This window comes from Hoplias malabaricus, chromosome X1, assembly GCF_029633855.1.
Source record: "Hoplias malabaricus isolate fHopMal1 chromosome X1, fHopMal1.hap1, whole genome shotgun sequence".
Taxonomy (NCBI): Eukaryota; Metazoa; Chordata; class Actinopteri; order Characiformes; family Erythrinidae; genus Hoplias; species Hoplias malabaricus.
Genome location: NC_089818.1, coordinates 3,467,667 through 3,494,658, shown reverse-complemented (window position 1 = coordinate 3,494,658; position 26,992 = coordinate 3,467,667). Strand labels below are relative to the sequence as shown.

At 38.7% G+C, this 26,992-nt stretch overlaps 1 protein-coding gene across 1 annotated transcript; it reads right to left on the bottom strand.

The window, feature by feature from the left end:
• Window positions 1-183: 183 nt before the first annotated feature.
• LOC136675976 (protein canopy-1-like) lies at window positions 184-17,548 on the bottom strand. Its single transcript, XM_066652810.1, has 6 exons — window positions 17,318-17,548; window positions 14,971-15,067; window positions 10,127-10,242; window positions 3,267-3,476; window positions 2,346-2,442; window positions 184-379 (listed from the first exon to the last, which is right to left on the bottom strand). The coding sequence occupies exons 2-6, from the start codon at window positions 15,062-15,064 to the stop codon at window positions 339-341; spliced, it is 558 nt and encodes a 185-aa protein (XP_066508907.1). The 5' UTR covers window positions 15,065-15,067; window positions 17,318-17,548; the 3' UTR covers window positions 184-338.
• Window positions 17,549-26,992: the final 9,444 nt, after the last annotated feature.

Sequence of the window (26,992 nt, the reverse complement as noted above, 5' to 3'; positions counted from 1 at the left end):
TACTTCGTTGTTATAAACGACTTTTATGGAAATTTCAAACAGCTCAAAGTGTAATAGAAAGAGCACTAAACATAAATCTAAATTAAGCATTAATTTATCTATAACCATCAATCAATCACCAATACTTTTTAATTTATCATTTCTTGAATATAGAACGGAGGGTTAAAATAAGCAAGAAAAATACATTTTTCATTTAAAAACCCTTTATTATCAATTATCAAAATATTACACCTGAAAATGGTGTATTCTTATAAAACATTTGCTATTTCATGATTTAAACTCTTGTCTTTGATTGGTCCATGGTTACGGTTCATATTCTTCTGGCGTTGTCCAGCAGACTACAGCTCTCCATGCTTAAATACACTGCTTTTACAGTGATCTGAGGATAAAACACATAAAAAAATGTTTATATCTATAACTTTATTCCACATCATAAAGTGTACATGAAAGATACTGCACTCAAAAGATGTACATTCATGTAAATATATATTACAAAATAATGGTGATATAATTTTTTGGGGGTAGGGTTTTTTGGTCAGTGAAAATGACTGATAGAAGAACAAGAAGTGACCCATGAATCTGCAATGGGAACAAAACCCTGTATCCTCAAAATATTAACATAATTTGGGAAAAGAAAAAAAAAAATAGATTTCACAACATATGGACAAACTGTATTGGCCAAAATAAAGAATAAAATCTTCTCCCTTTAACTTAAATTGAAGCACAATGTCTTTGCCCCATCTGTAAAGAGACCATATCTGATATAACACATATATATATATATATTTATATAGCGACAAATACCAATGAGTACAATCTATGCTTTATTCATCAAACAAATCAATCAGAATTTCCTCACTTCTGTGAGGTCTTCTAGACACGCTAAGCTCGTACAACCCTCATCCTCTCTGAGCTGTGTTAGTCTGACTGTGTCAGTCTGTAAATGCCAAGCCCCAGCATAGCCGTCTCAGGGTTAAAACAAAATGGCGGCTATAGGGAGTGGGGGCTCATACAGTGGATACACAGATCCAGATTTTCGTCTCAGCTTGGAGTTGTATGAATAGAATAGAATAACCTCAGTGCAAATACGATTCAGTAATACAGCACAACAGGGCTAACGCAGTTGCTAAAGTAAACAAACAGCACATGAAAAACGTCATTTAGCATGATTTGACACACAATACTACACAATATTCCATAAATAACACCATAGTGACTTGGCAAAAATACAATATCTTTATACATTAAAACAATTTCACCATACAGAGTCATGTCCAAAAATTTAGCCACTCCTACTCAAAGAACGTTCTAAATGAAAATTATTTTGAAGTGTTTTTCTGTACATTCTAATGCACAATTGTTGTTTACTTTATCTCTAAACATCAGAAACGTAGCCTGTGCAAGAGATAGCATCTGTGATTATTTTATAAAATGCTGAATTATGAAAAAAAAAAAAAAAATTGAATTGAGTGCCCAGAAATGGCATATATTTTTCTTTCTTCCAAAAGAATTATTAACTTCTTTCTATGGGCGGAAAATAAATAAATAAAAAACATTTTTCTTTGTGTTTTCTGTCTGTAGCTGTATGAAAAAATTAAAACATTTGTATAAATAAATAAATACTTCAAGTGTATTTTCTACATTTATTGGACACATTTTCATCATTTCTTTGCCTTCTTTCTTCAGGGCTACACTGTCCAAAATGACCTCATCAATTTATTACAAAAATAAATAAATACATTAAAAATAATAATAATAAACAAATCACGTTTTATTTATAATAATAATACAAAAAAACATCAGGACTATTTTATAGGAGAAAAATTTACATTTCAGCATTACTTTAAAAAATGTGTGACAGAGGAAGATATGAGTGGATAGTGGGAATTTAAATAAATAAAAAAATTATACATATATAAAGAATGGCATAACAGGCTGCCACCCAATCAGCTGCCTGTTACTATGCAGTTTAAATAGTTTCTCTATTCTCTTTCTGGACTACTACTACAACTATACATTTTAATCTAACGACATAATTATTATATGGTATCTATTTATATATTTTTTTTATAGTGTCATAAAATATTATACAATAATTTACGCATTTTAAAAACTAATTGATCATTGTTATGACACATGCCACTGCTATAATACTGACAATATTCCTGATATACCCAGAAAACTAATAGTTTTATGATCCATGAAACCTAACAGACTTCTACAGATAACGAACCAGAACAAAACCAAACCAGAATCCTATTTACATTGGTGCACACATTCTCTAAGCTCCATCTGAGGGAATACAGGCTTAAACACAAGGGCAGGCCAGCAGTTTTAGTCCCTACCTGATACTTCACTGCACAGCTTCTGGGACACATGCTCCTCTTCACGAGAGAACAAGGAGATGATATCATCCTCCAACTCCTCCACAATCGTTTCACACTGACAGAGAGAGAGAAAGAGAGAGAGAGAGAGAGAGAGACAAGGGTTGGGTTCAAAGCAAAATGGTATGTCCTAAGTATGAGCTGGCAGCCATCTTTAGCCCTGCAACACTGGCAGGTTGGCTGCCATCTTGGGAAGCTCATGTGGCAGAGGCATGAAAAGTCATTTCTATCAGTCCGAGTATTTACAAAAACTAAGGAATATTGCTATACGCTCTATAGAGATGTCTGATTTTTCACAAATACACTTATACTGCATGATAATCACTGGTCACAAGAACTATGTACTAAAATGTAGAACTAGGATTGGTGGAAATGGATTTCAAATACAGGTGAGCATTTAGAAATCACATAAAAACTGTAGCATTTTATCTTTAGGTATAAATATTCAATCTTAATGTGATCCATGATCCAATTTTAAATAAGAAAAATTCTGTACTCAGTTTTACTTCATAAACATCGTAAACTCATGCAAAACTACAATATATCACATTTCAAACGGGATTAATCCCCTTTAAGAGTCAATACCGTAACTACGTGGACTACAGTGATTTTTATTTTATTATAAATGTATATAATACAAGTTTGTTCCTTAAATGTTTTGGAAATCAACTGCTTAAATTGCCTTAAGCAGCTCTTTACAAAAAAATCATGTAAAGAAAAAACTAAACAAAACAAATATGTTTATCCTTTCATTATAAAATGTCTGTAAATTTTTGTTTCGTTTTTTTTCCCCCCTAAACCTCAGCAAGTGCAGTTTGGAAACTTTTTCACGGTCAAAGCAAAGTGGAAATAACACAAAATAATAATTATAAAAATACTCACAGCAAATTTCAAGGAGTTAGAACCCTCTGGTCCATCAAATTTAAAATTTTTGAAATCAGGGAAATTGCTGCTGTCACCACTCCTCGGGGCAAATCTCCTGTAGCTCTGTTCTTTGGTGTCAGGCTCTTCGTAGAGAGCATAGTCACTCATGTTGTTACACACTCCATCCAGCAGCTCAGACAGGTGAGTCTCAGACCTGGCAAGTGGAACCTGGCAGGACGGAGGAATTGAAGATGAATTAATCAAAAAGGGGGGAAAAAATATTCCCCCAGTTTAAACAAAAAATATATGTATATCCTTCAAAAAATAATAATAGAGGGCATCCAGGTCATGTTGATGACCTTTTTCCTTCCGTTCTGTATTGAAAGGAAGAGTGGTGGTGGGGGGGAGCCCAAAAAAAACAAAAAAAACAATAATGAGCCCCACTGCCACTACGGCTGACTTTTAACCTGCGTCTCTAAAGTGTAAAGTTGGAGAAGCAGGTCCCTGTGCCTTGGCAACGGAACAAAACCAAGCAGCGGCGTCTAGACAGGTCAAGGTGCACCGCTGCCCCGCCCCCGTGGCCTCCCCCGGAAGGGGAAAGGGGAAGGGGCACAGGGAGGGGGGCAGACCGTCAGAGAATGGGACGCGGGGCGGGGGGTAAAGGCAGGGGTTAAGGAGGGGGGATAAAGCGGGGATAAGCGGTGGGGTGGGGGAAGTTGTCAACAGCAGCCAAGTGCAGGGTAAAGCAGGGTAAACAGCGCAGAGTCATCCTTTTCAGGCCGTTCCCTCTCCTCCACCCTCCGATGATCAAAGCAGGACGTTTTGCCCCTGTCAGACCACTCAGCAGTGTTACTACTGGGGGGGGGGGGGGGGGGGGGGGGGCATGGTGCAAATATTGGGTTTATATTGGTCTCCTTCTATAAGTCCTATAAATCTTGGCGTGTTTAAGGAAAGATAAAACTTATGATATAAAATGAGCATGGACTAATATCAATACGCTGCAATTGAACAGAAATTGTGAATTAAACGACACTGAAGTGTGTTCACCACGTGGTAGTCTTCACTTATTTTCATTTAGAAAAGCTACAAAACAGGACTTTTGTCCAGAGAAGATAAAACTTCTTCATAAACCATAAAAACTGACAAAACTGCTCACTCAGGGCTCAAAGTTTATCCAGTAAAAACACACACATTAATCTGACAACACATTCATTATTCACTATAATAAAACCACTGCACTAATCTAATGTAAACATTCGGGTTGACGCCGGTCTCGTCTAAGACATCACCGAAGGGAGTAAACCAGCAAATTACACTGTCATTTTGTATTCATTAAGTCATTTTCTTATGGAGGGGGGCATTCATTTCTTATGCTGGGGCTCATAAGATCCTAGATATGCCACTGAGATGAGTGAAAGGGTGGTGGGGGGGTTGTTTGGGGTTCTGGGGGCAGAAGAAGCAGAGAAGAGCAGGTTGCAGATGAGCTGGATTTGGTGTTGGATGTGGATATATGCCTTGACCCCTGTGCCCCTTTTCAAACACAGTATGGACCCTTCCGGTCTCGCTCATTACATTATGGAGGCACTTCCCCCCCCCCCCCCTTTTTTTTATTTTTTTTTTTTTTTTTTTTATTTGCACCCTCCCTCTCTCCCTTTTTTTGTCCTCCTCCGAGGCTCCAGGACACAAAGAAGCTTCCGTGGCTCACCGCCATCTGGTCACAAATAAGACAAAAGCTTCCATGGAAGGACGGAGAAGCAACCCATCCACGCATCCCTCACAGTTTTTTTAATTAAAAAAGAAGAAGAAGAAGAAGAAAAAAAAGTAGTTGGACAGACTTGAGAAGAAGATAAGGTGGGATACAATCAACTTTTGGGGTACTGAGATGCTTAAAAAATAATGAAGAGGGAGAATTAGAATTAAGCGACCATCGCCTCCAGTAGCAATGAAGAACGGCAATTAAAAAAAATAAAAAAAATACAAAATAAATAAATAACAAAACGCCAGTGGAGATTATTGGCATCAAAAAGACGTGCCGGAAATACAAGGTCAGAGTTTGAATTGCCTTCAGCAAGAGAATAGAATATAGTCCAAAATCTTGGCCAATTATGCCCTGAAATGCAACTCATTAAAGTAGATAGAGCATGCTGAATGGCAGAAGGGGTTAAATCTGCGTGCACACACACACACACACACACAATAAATAAATATAAATAAATAAAAAAGTGCCTCTGTATCTGAGTCAGAGAGGACGGCTCGGCTTCTGTGCTGCATCCTCTCGCCTGGTGCTTATCATGCAATCCTGAAAATGGGGAATTAAATTCCTAGCCGTAACAGTCTGAGGGGTTTGAATAGGAGCTGTCAATAAAGAATTTCTCCCGGAATAAAGGAGGAGGGGGGGTGTGGGGTGTGGGGGGGGGGGGGGGGGGGGCAGGAAAGCCCAGCAGAGAAAAGGCTTCTCAGGGATGCCATCCTCCACTGACTCTCCATTGGAACCAACAGTGAGGCTTTAGAGGCGCAGGTAGTCAATATATAGGACCTTAATAAAAATGAGCTCACCAAATGTAAGGAGAAAAACAGAAATGACTAAATTACTTTACACATAATAATAAAACAACATCTTGACTTCCATAACTCTTATTCCAATGTTCAGAAGCTACAGAACCACACCATCTTCCACCAACTGAGCTGAAAGTGATCCTAGGACCTGCCTCAGCTGAAAAGCTATAGCGCTTTAACAGATCACTGAGATAACCCAGGGCCACAGACTGGTTTAAATGTCACAAGCATGACCTCAGTGCAGAGTTTAACAGGCAGCCAGTGTGAACCGAATAAAACTAATATACGGAATAATTAACCTGCATCCAGTGTAACCTACAGACAGTGTTAAACACCCTTGGGGCCCTGTACAAAACGGGTAGAAGGCCACTGTTGCTGGAGCTAGTGGTGAAACAGTAATTAATACTTGTTTTAAAAGATGCAGGCCCACAGCACAACACATGACCTGATTATGTGTTTCTGGATTCTACGTTTTATCTGAAAAGCTCACAGCTACATATTCCCTGAATGAAACTTTACAACTTAACAGCTGTATTTGGAAAAACATCACGTCCCGCGCTGAAACAAACTCCTGAATGAAGAGAAACGTCTGTAGAGTTTTCAACATTTGTTCATAATAAAATCAGTCGTTGAACGTGGCCTGAAATGAAGGTCTGTGGTTGTTCAGAGCCATGTTTCTGAAGTGTTTAACGCCTCTAACGTAAAGCTATACACTAAACACTAATGAACGCACTGCCTGATGGGTCTGAGACAGGGTTTTAGACTGAAATGCAAGGCCTTGTTGAGCCAATGAGTCCAAAATAATGAATACTTTAAATTTCTAACATAAGCATCAACATCCCGTTTAAATCTCAGAAGATACATCCAGGTTTATTTGTGGATGTGGAGGGGACATAAAACAGAGACGTCTGGTTCCATTCAACAGCACTGGAAAGAAATGGAAATTTAGCTGAATAGATGTAGAAATTGTACTAATTTGGTGGCATTCTACCTAAAGCTCATGCTGCTTTAAAAGGTGTACTCATGAAATCCCACTCTCAGATCCACCGTGGCCAGTCTGCAGAGCTATTAAACTACTATTCACTTCCTCAGTAGCGTAAACAAGCCCAGGTTGACTCTCAGAAACAGCAGCGAAAAGCCAGAGCTTTCTCAGCCAGAGTAAACACTTGTTATTAGTCAGAGGGTACAATCAAAAGGAGATTAACCCCCAATCAATAGGAGAGTCAGCCACCTAATGACGCTCCCTGGATAGCAGGGGTCAGGGCTTTGAGTTCATTGGGTCTGACCTTTAAATACTGACACCACAGTTAAGGAGGAAACAGTTAAAACTGCCCCCTTTGGCCAAGCAAGCATTACGAGTCCTCCAAAGCCTCGAACATCTGCAGAGGAGCAGGGGTGAGGAGTCACTCAGGGATCTGGCCTTAGGTTTCCTTCTTTAGTTGGGCCTCTGAGTTTTAAAGAAACTCTACTGGAATCTTCAGAAACGTAGGTAATTTAGAAAAGTAAATAAATCTTGAAGTTGATGAAAAGTATGAAGGAGATAAATAAAAAAAAGTGTAAAATAAAATAAATAAATGGGAAAAAACAGGCAAATAGTTAAAAAAACAATGTATGTGGACAATAAAAACGAAGTGGGAAGGTGCTAAAAAAAATACGAGCCACCGATAAATATTTAGAACACGTGAAAAATGCATCGTTTAAAAAAAAAAAAAAAAAAAAAAAAAAAAAAAAAAAATGTTCTTCAGTAAAACCTTTAGGGAAATAATCTAAACATTTATGTGCACAGCCAACAAGACCACAATTACAAAAGTTCGCCAAATACGAAAAGTTTGGGAAACCTAAATTGACCTCAAAAAGTTAGATCTGATAATGACAATATACTGGTCCTCAACTTTGATTTGGGTCTCGAGAAATGCTCAGAACGCAGAGCCTTGGTTAAATAACACAAAAAAATATAATCAAACAAAATCTCATCATAAATCGTCGAAGGCAGGAGCAAGGTCCTGGTTCAAAAAACCCAACCTGGTTTGAATAAACACATGATGCTTTACTTAAAAACAAAACGTTAGAGTCTTTACCAAAGAGCAAACACCCCGATTTCCACCAAACATGTAAATGAAACCGTGCTGAAATAATTGTGGCATTTTCCGAGTCAAAAGTGAATGACCTCCCTGGAAGGGGTCAAAGTTTGCAGAAATGTCTACAAATTCCATCCTGTTTTTCTCCTGTTGATGAACCACCACCTCTGAACTCCAGCACTGATGGGAGTCATTACTGTAAAAATAACGGAGAGCTGTTACGTCCGCTGAGAGCTTTCAACACAAAAACGCACCGGATTTTGAAAGCTGCCAAACTTATATTTGGCTCTGTTTTTTTACGAGGTGAAAAACTGCAAAAGATCAAAGCGAGTTTCAAAATATTCGCACCTTTGTGAACTTTTGTTTTGCATATTATTCCTCTTCAGTCATTTAGAGGTTTGGCCTAAAATCCTTCTCATTCATTCAGTCAAATTCCAGCTGAGCTTAAGACATGATAGCAAAGGAATACTGGACGACTGGAATAGTTTATCGTAATAAAATAAAGATCTATCGGTGAACAAGTCATTTTCAGAGCGTAGAAAAATCTGTTGACCCTATCTGCAAAGTATCGAGGCCTATGTTAATGACGCATCTACTGCAGCTAGTGCTAGACCACAGCACAAACCAATAATAGAATGATACACAATGGGGCACATTTACAGTTCACCTTCATGCAATACGTCGCATTTTCCGTTCCTCGGTTCAAAGAACCGAAGATAAAGTGCATTAAAGTACTTTAAGCAATAAGCTGCATAACGCCGCTGTCAGAAGAATACCTTGTATCTCCTTACTTCGTCCTAATTTGAAAGCTCCTTCTTTTACATTGTGGGAAAAGTATACGATGAATGGACAGATTGAAACGTTAAAAAATGGCATGGAATATTATCGCTTTGTATTAACGTCCAATGAAAGTGATGAATGTGTCCTTCCCCTGAAACAACTCTGAGGTTTTTGTCTGACAGCACAACCATGACGTTTGCCAAGTCGCCCCTGTCACCTTTTCTTGCCACAAAGAAAAGCTATCATCATCATCATCATCATCATCATAAAGAATTGATCACGAAAAAAAGTCCGCAAATCAGTCGTAAAACAAAGAATCGCGCTCTGACATTTATTTCCACACAAACTAAAGTAAATCAGAAATCATAACACGTCGTTCCTCCCAGAACACGGTGCTCCTGAGTGAAATGCAGCACCAGGGAGGGTTGCTGAGCTCCCTGATTGTTTTCTCTCTCGGTGATAGGTGGAGGTGGTGGGAGGAGGAAAAGAAACATGATATTACTGGTTAATATTACTTTTATTTTATTATTTTATTACAATGACGTAATCCACGCTTGGGAGATGCTGTTGTGAAAAGTAATAAAGCACAATAAAAAGAGGTGAATAAATATAAATTTTAAGACACTGATCAATGTTTAAAGGAAAATAAAATGTCCTTAAAATGATGACATAATGAAGTGCTTAATGGGACCAGACGCATGAAGTAAAATGGATCTGGATTTCAAGGTGACTTTTAAAATCCTCCAAGGCCTGCGTCCAGAACCACTCTCAAAGTACAAGGTAAAACAAACAGGGTGTTGTTACTTAAAGGGAATTCTATTAATTTTTATGAATTTAATTGCTACGTGATATTAATAAGTCATTTAGAAATCGTTATGTGGAATGGTTCAGGTCCGAGAAACATTTTATTGACTATTAAACGTTTAAACGTAAACCTACACATCTGACAAATCTCGTGTAAAACTAATAATAAATGTTATTAATAATAAAGAAAAAAGTTTCTTTAGGAAATATGTTGTTTTCACAACATTTTGTATGTGCTTCCAACCATGAACTTACCTTTAACCCAAAACATTAGCGCAAATCACTAACAACGATTGCAAATCAAATGTGGAAGCCATCAACTGATTCGATGTTATCACTTTACACACATTTCAGAGTCATACAACTCTTTTAAAACCTTTAATTGTGTTAAGAGGTTGTTAAATGTAGTAAATCCAAAAGAATAGGTTCTGAACACACTCCTTAACACATTAAACTGATCTCAGAGATGAAACGGAAAAGACATTTGCAAACACGTGTTTTTCAACTTCTCTAAAACTTTAAAAAGTGTTTCCGAACCTAAGCGTTTCGATTTGCCTCGTATTAGTAGCAGTACTAAAGTATTAAAAAAGCTAAAGTAACTCTCTGAACTCACTTCTTAAGGTTCCTTAGATTACAGAGGTGTGTGACAGTGGAACTTACAGTTTTCTCAGTGAGAGAGCCATCAGGATTGAGCCTGAATCCTCCAACGCTGACAGTCTTCTTGGGATCAATCTGGCTAATGGAGTAGTGGAGCTCATCTGCGATGGCCACGCAGGCTGGAGGAGATGGAGATCGTTACAGTTCATTTCATTGCTTCACAGTGCATTATCTAATTTTCTGATTTATTCAATCTCTCCTCTCCACTGCTAAAGAAGCAGAATTTGAATAATGGCTGATAGAAGCTAATGGAAGAGAGGTTGCTGAGTTTGCTAAACTGCATCGCTGCGATTGAAATGTTTCATGTTTTCAGAACTATTTTGACCAACACAGATTTCCATTTCATTAATGAGACTCGGGCGCAGGTCTGGGGGCTGAAAAGAACACGGTAAACAGGTCCTCTCAATCAATCGCAAGGTCACAAGGTCAGGAAAATAAAAACGCTCAGGACAAAGTGCTAAAGCTAATGTTGATTTTCAGACATTTAAGAAAAATGACCTTTTTAGCGTCACAGGTGATAAAATGTACATATATTTGTGTCTGAAAAACAAACAAACATGTATCTCCAAAATGATATCTTTAGAGAAGTTAAAATGACGATGCATTTTAATTCCAAGCCATTTTGAAGCCTTCTATTGGTCCATTCGGCAAACATTTTCCACAGTGTAAATAATGACTGCTGTGCTTAAAGAACTTAAATAATAAAAAATACAAAATAACGCGCTCTTTGTTTGTACAGTAAAGGTACGTATACAAAAAAATATATCTCAATAAACGGATCCATTTAAGTTAGTTCCTGGTGAAATGCTGGGCTTGAGTTTTGCTAGTGCTTAGTCATGCTTGATCCATCTCCATGGAAACTGCTGGGCTTGGGCGGTGCTTAAAGCAGGCTTTATCTGAGCTTTCGACCTCCTTGAATGCTCTAGTGTTTGATGCTAGCTTTGTAACTGCAGCCCACTGCAGAATCATCATATATTCCTACGTGGAAACTGCACTGCGAATGTGCTCTGTGGCTAGGTACAATTATTTTTGCTCTATTTTGAACTTGAATCGAGTCAAAGACAATGGCCCAAATGCTAGTGCACTGTCAACGTTGTTTGAATGTACGTCTTTAAAATAAGGTACGACTTTGACTGTTTAACCAAATAAGTCTATTACAACTGACTTCATGCTAAAACACATTGGTCGAATGGAGGTTTCTAAAACAAATAAACCTAAAAAGGTAGAGGCTTAACCACATAACCATTAAGAATATACATATTACCTCTTAAACAGCAGTCTGAATGCTAATAGAAGCAGTCGATATCATTCAAATAAACAACTTTACCAGCTTGGCCAATAAGAGAGTACACATCACGTCTTTTACAATGGCTCTAATGTTAATAAACAACGTCCATTTAAAAGGTAGAAACTGGTTCGGCCGGTCAGAATCATAATATAATATCTTTAAAATGAACTGAATGTTGAGATGCAGTGCACTATATTTTTCAAACGAAAAACTTTACAAGTTTTTACAAATGCCCTGAACACATCACGTTATTATCATCAACTTTGCGTGAAACTACATTTTAAACTACTATTTTAAAATAAAGGTAGAGCTTTAGTAGCCTATTTTTAAATCAGTGGCGACAGGACTGTTTCTGTTTCAAAACTGTTTCCGAGTGCGTGACATGGAAAATCCACAGATAATCCAGAATGGAAGGCCTCATTTATAAAACGACCATGAATGGATTTGGACCTTGCGTATGCCTCTCACGGCTATTTCATGAATCCTAACGGTACAAATAAAACTGATATGTAAAGAGATATGATCTTAAAGTGGTCTGTATATTACATTCCATGCCAAAATGAAAATCATGATCCATACACAGTCCATACACCCAGGCTCCAGCTATTACCCTATGGCTGTTTATCAGCGTAGTCAATATAAACATAATACTGCTAATCTTACAGTAAATCTAACCAGATTGCTTTTGTTCTCCCAGCAACAAACACGATTCATGCCAAATCAGTGAGCAGTGAGTGTTGACGCCCACGCAGAAAACCACACCGAATCTCAGCTCAGAACAGTGGCCGCTAGCAGCTTTAATGCCACCATTCTTTGCAGGACCACTTCCAAAAAAAAAAAAAAAAAAAGGGGTCAACCACCTTGGGAAGGTGCAGATCCCACGCAAGAGTGATTCCGAATGTGCCGGGATTGTTCTTAAATCCAGGAATAATTCAGGTTACGCATGGGGCAGAGTTGTCGGAGTTTATGAGCACAGAATTTTAAATCATCTTTTTAAATGTTTCAATAACATTAATAACTGTGTTACTAGCCGCGCAGATACAGTCAGACTGGAGTTAACAGGAGAAATCAGAATACACCAATGTAAAAGCTCTACATTTTGAAAAGTTTTATCAAGTAAAAAAAAAACATCTGCCTCAGATTAAGTGACAAATTCAAAATACCAGGAAAATTAGATCGTAGTTTCTTTCAGAAATATTCAGACAAAGTTGTCACGAAGTTTTAAAACCCATTTCAGTGCCTCACACAACCTCAAGTCCAACTTTCAACAAAGATGTTTAATTAAATCAAACATCCGCAGCTTCACTCCTTTAATATTCCACAGCATTTCCTCTCTAAGGCTGTGAAAACAGTTTGGCCCAAACAAAAAAACATAATACAAAATATGACAGCAAAGAAATTTAAATATTTGAATGAAACTCATGAATGTATGTTAAATGAAACATCGCAAAACAAAAACGTGGAGTTTGGGTGGTATTCGTAAAATAGTTTTTTTACATACGTTCAAACCTTGATAACACTTCAGCTCAACTTTAGCCCTGTTCCACTTTTTCACCGTGAAGCATGGCCTGCTGCTGGCTGTCTTTAGCACAACCTCATCTAGCCCAATGCAAAACTGAAATGCCCAAGCTGTGTAACTACAGCGCCACTAAAACCATATTCATTCATCAACTCTGTGTTACAAAGAGTTCTTTAAATCCACTGCTTTAACAAAGAAAAATATGGACCACATCAAAACAGTTGCAAAAATACTTGTATTTCAAGTACGTGACACTTGTGTCATCTCTTGACAAGGTGTACAACTACTGCAGTGTTACTTATGATTTCCTAGTTAGTTTAGTTGAATTTAGTCTGTTTTGTTATTGTTAACTGCAACTTGGAGAGGAGAGTAACGTAATTTCAATCCTTTCTATGTTCTGTACAAATGCAGAATTGACAAAAAAGTACTGCTTGATTTGACTTGACGTTATCGTAAATACATTTCAGTTTTTTTCTGCCTTGGAATTGTACGATAATTTCCATAAACATACAATAAATCAGACAACATGCAGAATTTAAACAACTTCAGAAAATGTATACAACTCTATTTGTAGTTTCACACAGCAAACTATTTTTATTATAGTTCACACAAAGCAACAATGAAACAGGAGTGGCTTGACCACTCCCAGTAAACACAATACCACAACAAAACAAGAGAAAACACTTTCAAAACACTACTTCGATCAAAACAATCAGATTCACCGAATGCAATCCCGACCCTGGTGCAAAACCAAAACGTTTGATCACAAATAAGATTCAAACCTATTCAAACTAACTCTGGACATTACACCTCCCACCAAACTTGGAGGTTGCAAAACCTTGTTCTTCGTAAAACGGAGGTTAAGCTTGTCCTTGTGGATGTCCGTCTCTGGTGATACACAAACCTGCAAATGATACACACTGGACTACACAACTCAGCACCTCCAGCACAAGAGAATAAACCAGCTTAGAGAGACCTGGCCATCAGCGGGTTTGTATTTAATATGTCATTGAATCTGCGATGCACAGTGTGCCACACCGGTGCCAGACAGAAGCAGGGATTGGTCGCTTTCTGGAACAGAATTAACAGCCAGTGGAAAACTGGGGAAACAGGACAGAACCACACTGGTGTCGCTATTGTGCTGGAAGAAGAAAATGGCCGAATGAGAACTCATGCTTGAGCTGGATTTCATTTCTAAATGTAGGTTATCAAAGTTATAGACATATAATATGAAAAGGTATTAATATTAATAGGGATTATAGATAGATAGATAGAGAGATAGATAAGATTAGATTAGATTAGATAGATCTTCCACCTGTATCCATTTGAAGTTTGAAGTTTGATAGTAAGGAGACACTCAAGCTCCACCTGAACAAACCCAATGCTGTTTGTGTCCATCCCTGTACCATGAGACTACAACTCAACATTGTTGACAACAAGTGTCAAAGCACATGAAGCTCTAAGCCCTAACTGAAAAAAGGAAATAGACACAAAAGAAGAACCTTTGAACTGCAGTCACCAAAACTGGATATAACTTTCTTCAAGTAAGATTTTATGAACTAAGGAGTGTTAAGTAATAATCTTGAATCCTAAGATGCAGAAAGTGCAAACAATATGTGATTTGACCAAAAGTGTCCGTACTTTTACCCACGAGACTTCTTTTCTGCCTTCTTCTGTTAGTTGAGAAGAAGGTGTAAGCTCAAATTATGGCACTCCTACTCAACTGAAATACTCAATACTGTACATACAACTTTAGAATTGATAACAACACAACACCAAACATATTTACCCTGCTGCCACTGTCAAAGGCTCTAAGGCAAATTGGTGCATGAGGGCAGCATGCGGGGCCTGGCCTACTCTGTCAACTTGTCTGTGAGTTTGATTCCCAAGCACAAGACCCCTGAATTAAAGACTGTACCATGTATTGATGTTTACGACTTTGGAATTCTCATTTTGGCCATTTTGATATCAAATGTCAAAGGAACGTGATAGGCGTCATCACTGATGTGTTTGCATATGAACTATTTAGCCTTGACTCACCAGAACAATACAGCACCTCGTCTCTCTTCCCCTCTGCTCTTTTAGAAAATACTGCCATTGCCACAAGAACAAGGCCAATCCACGGTGCCATCATTTTCTGCGAGGAAAGATATTGTTAATGTCCAGTAAATGTTTTTCTTAATTTTGCATAGGAGCAGTGAAGCTAATGTGGCTAACGGTTAATGAAAGATAACAAACTTCGCCTTAGTACGCCATACAAAGAAATACAATTAACAGGTTTTCTTTTAAAAGAAACTTTAATTATATTAAACATACAGGTGTAAAATGACCAAATTAGCTGATGCCTTAACTTGCCATATCCTTTAAAGATCCAACTTTAAAGATGTCAGCACTTCACAAGATTCTCAAAAAATGCATTTTCTGTTTTTATGAATTGGTCTTAACCGTAAATATATATGAAAATCATATTGTTGTTGTGACATGAACAAAAACTACTGTAAAAGAAAGTAATAATAATAAAAATATAATAAAAATCAGATTATTGAGGCTGCAAACATCGCTATAAATGAACCAGAAGTTCTGCTTTATTCCCACCATAACCAGGTCCAGTTACAGGAAGGGATTTCAAAATTTTGCTAAGAATGATATGGAGAATTTCCAAAAAAACACTCATTACTACTCATAAACATATCCATTTGAGAATGTTACTGTCAAAACTGAACAGGTAAAAGCAGGAGGCATGATATTTATATAGCGATAAAACCCATGAGGCTAAACAGCTGTTGATATATTGTTCCCTGTGTTAAATCAGACATGTCTCTCAAAAAATAAAAGCATTTCAAAAATCCACCCAGTGCTGTCTGTTAAATACATTTTTCAAACAAAACTTCAAAGGCATTTGATCGCGTAAGATATTTTTAACTGAGTGTATGCACAAATCTGTCCAGAAATTATGTTTAAAAATAATAAATTTAAAAGAGCATAAAGTCCGAATGTATGAAAAGTCTTACAGAAAAGCACTGATCGAACACCGCTAACACGCTAACAATGAACAGAGGCTAACCCAGAGAAGTATGATGTTATTTGCTTAACGCTAACTGGAGCCTTTTCATTTTCATTTATTGCTGGATGTATATTCAAATAAGGTGTTCAAAATGGAAATGGGCCCCGTATCTTAACTGTTCCAGATAGCAGCATAACTGCAGGTGTTTTAGCAAGACACTGATGTAGAAAATAAGTTGAAGACAGTAAAGCAGATAAAATCTTATACATGGTCTGTATTTACTTAATATCTAATTTACAGGACTTTTTTTCAGAGGGTGTTAGATGTGGAATCTCAAATGACTGCATACTTCCTACATAGCGCACTAAATATGTCATGAAATAAGGTATTATAACAAACAGCCAAGTACTGCATGCATGTTTAATAGAAATCATAATTCAACCAAACACTGGCCATTGATGACTGGTCATTTAAAGCACACTTCAGTCGCAGAAACCAGGTTCAGTACTTATGAAGTGTACTATTGAGGTTGTAATGAACCAAAGCGGAATGTTAAATCCCATATGACACCCTACAGTGCAAGCAGGTTATACATAAATATTGTTTACCAAATTATACTGTACTATTTGGCTGTAGAAGCCAGTTGATCTGACATGACATCTAGTGTACTATGTAGGGAGCATGGAGCCATTTGGGATACAGTCTTAGTCAATATACTGCCGATAACAACACGTGGTTCTCCATCATGGCTACCACAGCTGGCCATTAGTTACAACGATTAGCCACATCCATTTTCTCAAAGGGGTCTCTCCAAGGGGCAGAAGTTACTAAAGTTTTAGAGGAACTGGCGCCCCCAGTTGTTCATCACCTACAGAGACACACACGTAAGGTGATTTAACTCAAAAGCAGTGGCTTGTTTTGGGGGACATGGATCAGTCTGTATTGCTTGGTGCAGAACACTTTTTTCCCCCCTGTACATTCATATTTAACACTAGGATACTCTTTTTGAGGGTTGACAAACAATAACAATAGGTGTCTGATACATCTGCATTGTTTGACAGTATGCTATTGTTAATAACATTAAATGGACATATATAGAGGGATAGTCTTTTTTTCTGTCATCATCTTCAATGTCAGTGGTACTTTAAAGGCGTGTTATACAGCGAGGATTTAAAAATGGCATTTACCTGAACAGGTGAATATAAGAACCAGAACAATCAATGAGCAAACTTCTCATTCATCTCTTAATCAAACTGTGCTATCAAACACAGATTACACATCGTCGAAAACGTGTAAGACGTCCTTCTACACCATTCTAGACCTTTAAATGCCATGTAATACACATTTAAAGCTTTAATATTGTTGTTATTTTTGTTGCCTTACCTGGCGCTACGTAAACAACAGCAGGTGAACGCAGGGTAAACTTTTCAGCTCTAACACGTCAGCGACTGAAATGTAACGCCACCACCACAGCTAGAACCCAAGAACATAAGCGTCCCGTCTTTGTTCCTGCTCTTTTTTTCGCAAACAAGAAAGACAACTTCTCTCTGTAGAAATATTGCAGGCCACTTACGTGCCGCTCTGTGGCGCTGCCACGACCTGAAGCTCCGCCTATTCGGCCGCTGATGGACAGCCACCGCAGCCAATGGTAGAACGTTTTGTTGATAGACAACCAATCAGAATCGCGACAGTGCAGCCCACCGCATACCCGGATGGACGAGTTCCCAGACACTACAGTTATGTGCTTCTGCATAGTCATCCATTGATAACGATTCAGACTGTAAATTAATGTATACATATTAAATAAAAAAACATATATAATTTGTCCAAGGCATATATATGTGAGTGGGTATAAAAGCATCTGGTAAAATTGCTAAATAACTAAAGATATCTGGTTAAACCAGGAAATCCTGCTTTGTGGAGTATAGGACTCTAGGTGTTCCACATTTCTCAGTTACCCAGGAATCATGAGCCCAATGTTGAGGACTACACAATATGTCCCTCAACTACTTTCCTATTTGGCACATTTAATTTGAGACTTATGTTATCTACCTAAACTGACGAATCCTGCTTGTCCAATAGTCCAGCCTGTCGAACAGGAAAGAAGCAGCCCAGTAAACATTTAGCCGTTGATTCAACGTTGAAATAACGTAATGACTGCCGTCTAATCAACGTTCTCTTAAGGTTGAAAATGAAAGTTGAAAAGACGTCCAAACACAGACATTGAAAAGACGACTATTAGACGTATTTTGGACGTCCATTGACGTTATTATTTGGTCCCGAAATAAATTACTTGTATAAAACGCGTTTTGGACGTCCACTGACGTTATCGATTGGTCACCACTTAACTAACTTATCAAGATGGAATTTGAACGTCCATTGACGTTTAAAATATGTCCTTGACGGACAGACTACTTTTAGACCTATTTTGAACGTCCAGGGACGCTCCTTGTTTACTGGGGGACATTATTTCACAATCCTCAACTCTGGGTTAAAGTATTCCAACAGCCCCCAGGGTTTGTGTGCAGTTTACGAGCTAAGTGTCTAGTTGAATGTCCCTCAACCGTTTTATAATTGGACACATTTGACATGGGGATTAATCTATCGATTTCCGTTTAATTTCCCTCTTTTTTTACCCTCCTCGAGGAAGACAATATCTTGTCCTCTAATTTTCAATGACTGAAAAAATGGCCGTGCTAATGTTATTTCTGTATGCCTGAGGAAAATGCTAACCGAAGTTAACGCTAGCCATTATTGGCTAAAATGTGTTACTTCTCACATAACTACTATAATCATATACTTTGATCTTCAGTATTGGAAATACATCACTAATGATTTAAAACTGCTTAAACAAAGGTTTGATGCTTTCAGGACCTTTTAATTTTTCTATGGCTTTTTTGCGTGTCTGACAGAGTAATAATATATTATTAATAAATAAATAAATATTAAATAAGTACATAAAGAGTGATAAAAAATATATGGGTTGTCAAAATTATGCGTTAATGTTCATTAATGAAGAAATAAAATTAACGCCATTATATTTTGAACTGTGTCCGCGTAACGTCCAAAAATGTGTACTGTCTCTTTAAGAAGTGTTCAAGCGGTGTGTGCATGTGCGGTTTGGTTTTGCTGATGTGACAGTTTGTGAAGACCTGGAGCTCTTGCTCCTTTATTTACTTCTAGTTGTAAGTAACATAGCCATGGTGCTCTGGACTGGGTTTAGTTCATGGCTTCTGTAGCCAAACACGTGGATGAGTTCTGATCACTATTTGGCATCTACATCTTGTGCTTCGTGTCTTGTCTGTTTATTTGACATCACCAAAGATTTCTGCTCTGTATTTTAAGCTGAAACGACCCCCTACTATTGCACGTCATTAATAGTTAGACGTTAACGCACCCGTTTTGGTGCCGCGTTTCTCAACGATTTTTTTTGTTAAAAGAGGTCTATGTTCTGACGGGTTGTTCTACCCACCGATATCTGCTACTTTTGGTTTTGTTCATAGTCAGAAGCACAGTATTTAATGTGTTTTAAAAATATAACTTTTATCACTGTAATTATTATTTTTACACACATACAGGAATTTATGCTACATTTTCAGCTTCTGTTGGAAGTACTTCCTGATATGGGACGTTTCGCCTATCGAAATTCTACCTACTGTTTTATTTAAAAGAACACAAGGTGGTATTTTTACCTCAAAATTACAGCTTCAAAATCATTATGATACACCACTGACCCGTAATAGAGCCTCTGTTGTTGCTAGTCTGGGCTCGACACTGCAGAAACTGCGCTATGTAACTTCTGGAGGGCAGTAGGAATATTTGAGGAATGTAAAATATGAAAATAATGTTCATGAATCACTAAAATATAAATAATAATAATAATACATATTTTGTGATTAAGCCCATTTTCTTCACTTGTGTTTATAACTAAATAAACTTAGGCATAGTTAATATAAAATATATAATAAAACTAGCAATGATAACTATAGTCAGGATTAACTGCAAGATGAAAACAATTATCTGTTCACATTGGCCAAAAATGTAGCACATACTTCAGTACACTGATTGTCCATTATCTTGTGTTGGTAAGAGCGGATCAGACACAGCACTGCTGCTGGAGTTTTTAAACACCTCAGTTGCACAGCTGCACTGAGAAAACCCACTGAGAAAAATTTTAGCCAACAGCATCGTGTCCACTGATGAAGAGCTAGAGAATGACTAACACTAAATGCTCAGGAACAGATGAGCTGTTGTCTCTGACTTTACATCTACAAGGTGGACCAACAAATAGGGGTGTCTAATAGTGGAGCGTGAGTGGGCACAGTTTGTGTTGGTTGTCCTCTAGTCCTTCATCATTGGATACAGGACAGTGCCCACAGCACACTGTTGGCAGGATGATTTTGATTGGTGGATTGTTCTCAGTTAAAAAACTCCAACAGCAACTGCTGTGTCTGATCCACTCATACCAGCACAACACACACTAAAATGCCAAAGCCGTGTCAGTGTCACTGCAGCGCTAAAAATGATCCACCACCCCGATCATACCTGCTCTTTGGTGGTCCTGTGGGTGTCCTGAGCAGAGTAATAGATGGACCACAGGGTGTAATTGTGGAACAACACAATGCTCCTGTGTGGTCAGTGGAGCTGAGGGAATGGACAATGAGTGTAGAAACAAGGACGTGGACTAAACTGTGTGTGTATATCTAACCTTAATTTTCATCGAGGAGACCCAGGTTTAAAATGTGTGGAAATGAATCCAACTATGACCTGTGGAACTGCACAGTTCCAGCTGAAGTTTATAGTCTTCATTCATATCTCTTATTCCCGACAGGTGATGTATAACTCATAAGGCGTGTGTTAAGCTGAAAAACGAAGCCAGGACAAAAGTATGGACAGGTAAATCCACACTCTACGGGTTAAACTCACTGTTCTGCTTTTTCCCGACTGAGTTCGTTTTGTTTGTTTACTGTGATGGGATTACCCCTGTTCAATTATGTGAAAAGCAGCTCTGTTAGTTTAATTTAATTGTTGTCAGACCCTAAAGACAGCTTCAGTTTGCACAAGCATAATTGTTTTGCATCTGAAGCTAGTGCTCATAAAATGAAGTTGTCTCTGGTTTGAGTATGAGCCTGTTTTTGGTCATTTTTTTCAGTTTATAAAAGTGTGCCTAAAGTTAAGATATTCCATAGAAGAACAACTATTGGTTCCTATTAATACTCCATTTATTAATTTTGGAAATAAGGTATGTGATTATGAAAAGGCAATGTTGTGTAAAAGCTGAGAGAAAGTTTGGATTAAAATGTATTTCTTAAAAATCTTTCATGTCAGAGAGTTACGTTCAGGCCACAGTGCTTCCCAGGAGTTATTTTTTTCTCTTTTCTTTAAATTATTTTTATGAACAGTGATAGTGAAGAGTGCATCCTTGAAGACAGCTTTCTAACATCTCAGAATGTGAGTACACAATTCCTTGATGTATTATCAGATGAATGATATTTGGAGCTGACCATAAGTTGACCCCCCATGGGTTGTCACACTATGAAACTGTGAAAAGGAACGCAGAGACTCTTTAATGCTAATGCTAGTGTTAATCAAGCCTGAGATTTAACACAGGAACCCAGGAGCTGGGTGGCAGCCACACCAGCTGTCATGCCCCTGTGCTGCACATCTAAAGAGTCTGTGTTTTCCCTGTGTCTGTGTAGGTTTTCTCCAGGTGCTCTAGTTCCCTTTCACTGACCAGTACACACATTGGTAGGTTGACTGACTTTGTAAAAGTGCCTACTGGTGTGTGAGTGTGACATTACCTGATATACCCCTGTGCTACCCTACTAGGACTATATATGAAATGCACTCATTCATTCATTCATTATCTGTAAGCGCTTATCCACTTCAGGGTCACGGTGGGTCCAGAGCCTACCTGAAATCATTGGGCACAAGGCAGGAATACACCCTGGAGGGGGCGCCAGTCCTTCACAGGGCAACACACACACTCACTCACATCTACGGACACTTTTGAGTCACCAATCCACCTACCAACGTGTGTTTTTGGACTGTGGGAGGAAACCGGAGCACCCAGAGGAAACCCACGCAGACACAGAGAGAACACACCAACTCCTCACAGACAGTCACCCAGAGCGGGAATCGAACCCACAACCTCCAGGCCCCTGGAGCTGTGTGACTGCGACTACCTGCTGCACCACCGTGCCGCCCTGAAATGCACTCACACTATTAATATATATTTTTCCCCATGATTTACATTATTAATCAAATAAGCTAAGCTTAATCAGCGTGTATTAGATTTTATAGAATCCCAACTGTCCGATTGCCTGCTCTTGGTATACAGTAAGCTAGGCATGGAGACATGTATAACAAGGGCAGTTGTAATATAAGGTAACAGGTATCTGTGTCGGGTTGCCAGGTTGAAGGTAAAGGTGTCATATTCTGCCTCAGGACAGGTGACAGGTGGTTTTCTTGGTGGTGGAAGCTGCTGTGCTCCTCTCCCCAGTAATGGCATATTATCCACAGACATACACTATGTCTTCCAGCAGAGATGCAGTGTGTGCTACAGATGGAAAGCGCTGGCAACACCAACACCGGTAGCAACCGTGGCAGGGCTTTAAGGCTAGGATTTTATGTCAGGGAACTCCAGGGCATCCACCTAGCTGGTGTTATGATTGAAATAGCACATATATAATGTGGCAGCACTTAGGTGTTCCACAAACATCAGAAAATAGAACTCAAGTTAGGCCTGTCCGGATCGTGGATTCGTTGTGATTCGTTGTGATCTGTTGTGCTGAGAATGGTCCACCATCCGCATCTGGTCAGCAGTGGTTCTGTGATGTTTCTGAGTGAGAGAGAATGAATACCGGACCAATCCAGTCTGTCTTTTCACTCGTTTACAGACACTGGAGCTTCATAAACACATCAGACTGGTTTCCAGCCCAAACCAAATGGCGAGAAAACAATCTTCTGAATTTCATAAAAAGTGTTTTTTTTTATTGCAATCACAATATAAATTTAAAGCTAAAGTGGGCGTTCCCATGGATGAGAAACAAAGAACAAATTAACACTGAAGATTTATGTATTAATTGCATTAATTTGGTTTATGTGAATCTCTAGACACAGGAACCATTATATATCTCAGTGTAGCACCATTTGCCAAAAACTGCATCCACTTTTTATGCTTTGGCATACACATGGGGTGCACTGAAGATGTGATAAAGCTGTAATTATTGACCTTCTGTTGTTCCTAATTTAATAAGTTATTGTCTAGAATGTAGTGATTCAGAAACGACAGTATTTAAAATGAACACGCTCATGAGAAATGTACGTAGGATTGTGTTACATGCTCTTACTGTTATTTTCTGTGATCAGGGAATGTCTGACTGTTTGCTTTAGTGATGTAATAGGTATTTTTTAGTAAGAAATACTGTTATAATATCGACATGAGCTATTATTTAAATATTTTTAAACATTTAAATATTTTCTAATGTCTATTACTGTACACCAAAAAAACAAAAAAAACAAAGTATCCTGGCTCTGAAAGACATGTTGTACTTGTAGTGAATTTGTGTGCGGTGTCCTGTAGTTCTGCTTAGCAGTTCAGGAAAACATTTTTGCAGACTTTTTTCTGCTGTGATTTTAGTGGGGCAATGCAACATTTTACTGAGGCACGTGCTGCAGTTAATTGGTTCTAATAACTCACCTTCAGAAACCGACCTGCTGCAAACACAAAGTGTGTACTTCATGGGGGGTAAAAACAGCTGTTGTATTTCTCAGGACTTCTGGGATGAAGACCTGAATGATGACCTTTTGTGCAGTGATGAAGAGGACCTAACTACAAGGTAAGGTGAACTTTTCCACTTCACCTCACGGCGGAGAGTATAGGGAAGCTGTTAGCTGAAAGGTTGATGGTCGATGTGCCACAGACCTCTAGAACAAACACTAGTGTACATTTCAAACTCAAACACTGGAGAAATATTTTACAAACAAAGCTACTGTTTTTGAGAATGCGTTCTGGAAGAAGTTGGAACATAACTGTGAGGGTTTGATGCCAAAAGAGCTTATAAGTTCGGGATGCCAGACACCATTCCGAGTTTTCCCAAAGTTATTGAAGGGTGCTCCACGACTCCAGAGAATGTAGCACCACTGCTCCACAGCCCAGTGCCTGTAGGTTTTATACCCCTCAGGACAACAATGGACACTGGGAATGGTGACCTTAGTATTAGAGTGACACTTTGCAAAAACAAAAAAAAAATAACACATGTATAGTGTGCTTTTCTGTGTCATCTCATATAATTTGATGCTTGAACTTTTACACAGTGTTGTGAGCTCACATCTGGAACATAAGGATGAAGATGAAGCTACACATGTAGCTGAGGAACTGAGATTATTCACTGGAGAGCAGCAGGCAGAAGAGGAACTGGACACTGGTGAAGTTTTGGACGTCCGAATCAATGAACCTTTAGGTGATGAATTTCAAGTGAATCCTCTTTCTATCTCCTCAGATAACATTGTTTTTGTGTGTTTGTGTGTGTGTGTGTGTGTGTGTGTGTTAGATGCTAAGCTTTGGAATCAGTTCCCATGGGGCACTGAAGGCTCAGGGAGCGAAGGAGAGGTGAAATTAGATCTATTATCGCTCCCTGGCAGTTTATTTGTCCGCGACCTGACAAAGTTAGTGCTGACAGCTTGTTTGGTGGGCGCTAAAACCCCCCTGTCGACTCGGCCGCACGTTTGAGTGCTGACCTTGAGGGCTTTGTGACTCCCTGCCAATTATCCAGCGCGGATAATGCATGAGCTTCTGTCCTCGTTTGGGCCAAAATCTGATAACGGCCTGTGTAGGTGAAAAGATTATTGACCTTTTTAAAAGATATCTGCGGGGCTTAAATATGGCGACGGTAATTGATGCTCTTCTTCCTGTTGTTTTTCTGTCTTCTTGATAAACTGAAGAAAGAGATTATCCCTCAGACGAGCACGATAAGGTCTAGCGCGGTCAGGTGGAGTGGCACTTCTGAAGGACGTTGGGAAAGAGACGTTTCCCAGATAAAGATATTCCGTTTTTATTGTTTTATTAGATAACATTCACAGACCAGGAGGTTCTGTCTGTCACGTCAGGTTTTACAGACCATCATTGCAATTAAAGAACAGAAAATCATATCAATCATTACTTAGTAATAATAGAAACCAAATAAACAGATACGGAATTGAATAAATAAAATATACAAACTGCATATCCAGGAAAGCTGGGGCACTACAACATAATGCAGTCAAAACATAAATCTGTGATTTGTTAATTCTCTTGAACTTTATATAGTGGACAAATGTGCACAATCCAGCTTTTTACAAACTTGAACACATTTTTAATCTGGTGCATACAACACCCTCCAAAAAACATTGGGACGATGTAAAATAAGATTTTAAGGTTTATAGAAATACATGTTACACACATGAAGCTTCACATGAGGCATTACATTATAAGTGGGTGAAAATAAAATAGTTATTAAGAAAAATATTTAGTTCATCATTTTAGGCTAAACTGTGAAAGAATTGTCAACAATTCATTCATTCATTCATTGTTGGTAACCCTTATCCAGTTCAATGTTCCGGTGGGTCCGGAGCCTACCCGGAATCACTGGGCGCAAGGCGGGAACACACCCTAAAGGGGGCGCCAGTTTTTTTACAGGGCAACACATACAGTCACTCATTCACTGACTCACACCTATGGACACTTTTGAGTCGCCAGTCCACCGACCAACCTGTGTTTTTGGACTGTGGGGGAAACCGGAGCTCCCGGAGGAAACCCACGCAGACACAGGGAGAACACACCACACTCCTCACAGACAGTCACCCGGAGGAAACCCACGCAGACACAGGGAGAACACACCACACTGCTCACAGACAGTCACCCGGAGCGGGAGTCGAACCCACAACCACAGATCCCTGGAGCTGTGTGACTGAGAGAGTACCTGCTGTGCCAGGTTTAACTGTTGGAGAATCTGTCATACTACCATGATGGACATAGCCACGTGGGCTATGTCAAGGTATTGATGCAGAGCTCTATATTGATATTTTGGAGAGACGCAGGCTGCCATCAAGATGAAGTAGTTTCTCAGGAATTACAGCCGGACAATGCCAGGTCTCATTCTGAAATGAGATGGGGACTAGGGTTACGTAAACTGTGATTACATTGCATTTTAGATGTTAACAGTAAGCAGCAAGCCTAAAATTAATATGCATTAAATTTCTATTTATAGAACTGACCATTAGACACCAGTTATAAAAACCCCCATAAAACCGTTTGATATACAGGCATTTATGAACTAAAATAGTAGCTGAGTTATATGCACTGAGATAATATTAACATATTTAGATATTATAAATCATACTATATGGATCATGGATGGATACCTCGGACCAAAATATTCACAAAACTGTTGTTCAGAAATAGACGTTTCTTATAAATCCTTACTGACTGAATACTGCTCTGAGCACTGAGAACTGATTCTCTGTTCTAATCGACTGGAAGCTACTGTTACAGCAGACAGATTAGGTCGGAAAACACTGGAGTATTCCTTTAACCAGCTGGGGATGCATATAAACACAAGACTCGGGATTAAGCCTTGTAGACATGTAGATGTACAGCGTTTTCTTTCCAGTGGAAAGGGAAACACGCTTAGCGTGACTAATAGAGTGGAATGATTCTTACATGCATCATCCAGTGCCTCAGTTTGTTACATCAAGATGTCACACGCCACATAGATATTGGATTCAGACACTGATGAGCTTTTTCCTCGTTTGTGGAGAACACCAGCGGAGGACGTTGGTTTCGGTTGCTGAGATAAGAGCGTCTACCAAATGCTGTAACTTTAAATGTATGTATCTATATCTACAGCTCTACACCGAATGATCACTGGATTAGGAACACCTACATTGTATCTACATTCATTGTCCATTTTTTCTGCTCCACTGACCACACAGGAGCAGTTCTACAGTTACATACTGTACTCTGCCTGTATCTCTTATCCACATTTCACCATGTTCTTCAATAGTGAAGACCCCCAC

Excerpts from the sequence above, each read along its gene's own strand:
- LOC136675976 (XM_066652810.1), bottom strand. The coding sequence starts at position 15,064 with ATGATGGCACCGTGGATTGGCCTTGTTCTTGTGGCAATGGCAGTATTT. Across the intron at positions 10,243-14,970 it reads CGAGGTGCTGTATTGTTCTG|CCTGCGTGGCCATCGCAGAT; the intron begins GTGAGTCAAGGC and ends CATCTCCTCCAG. Across the intron at positions 2,443-3,266 it reads CTAACTCCTTGAAATTTGCT|TGTGAAACGATTGTGGAGGA; the intron begins GTGAGTATTTTT and ends TCTCTCTGTCAG.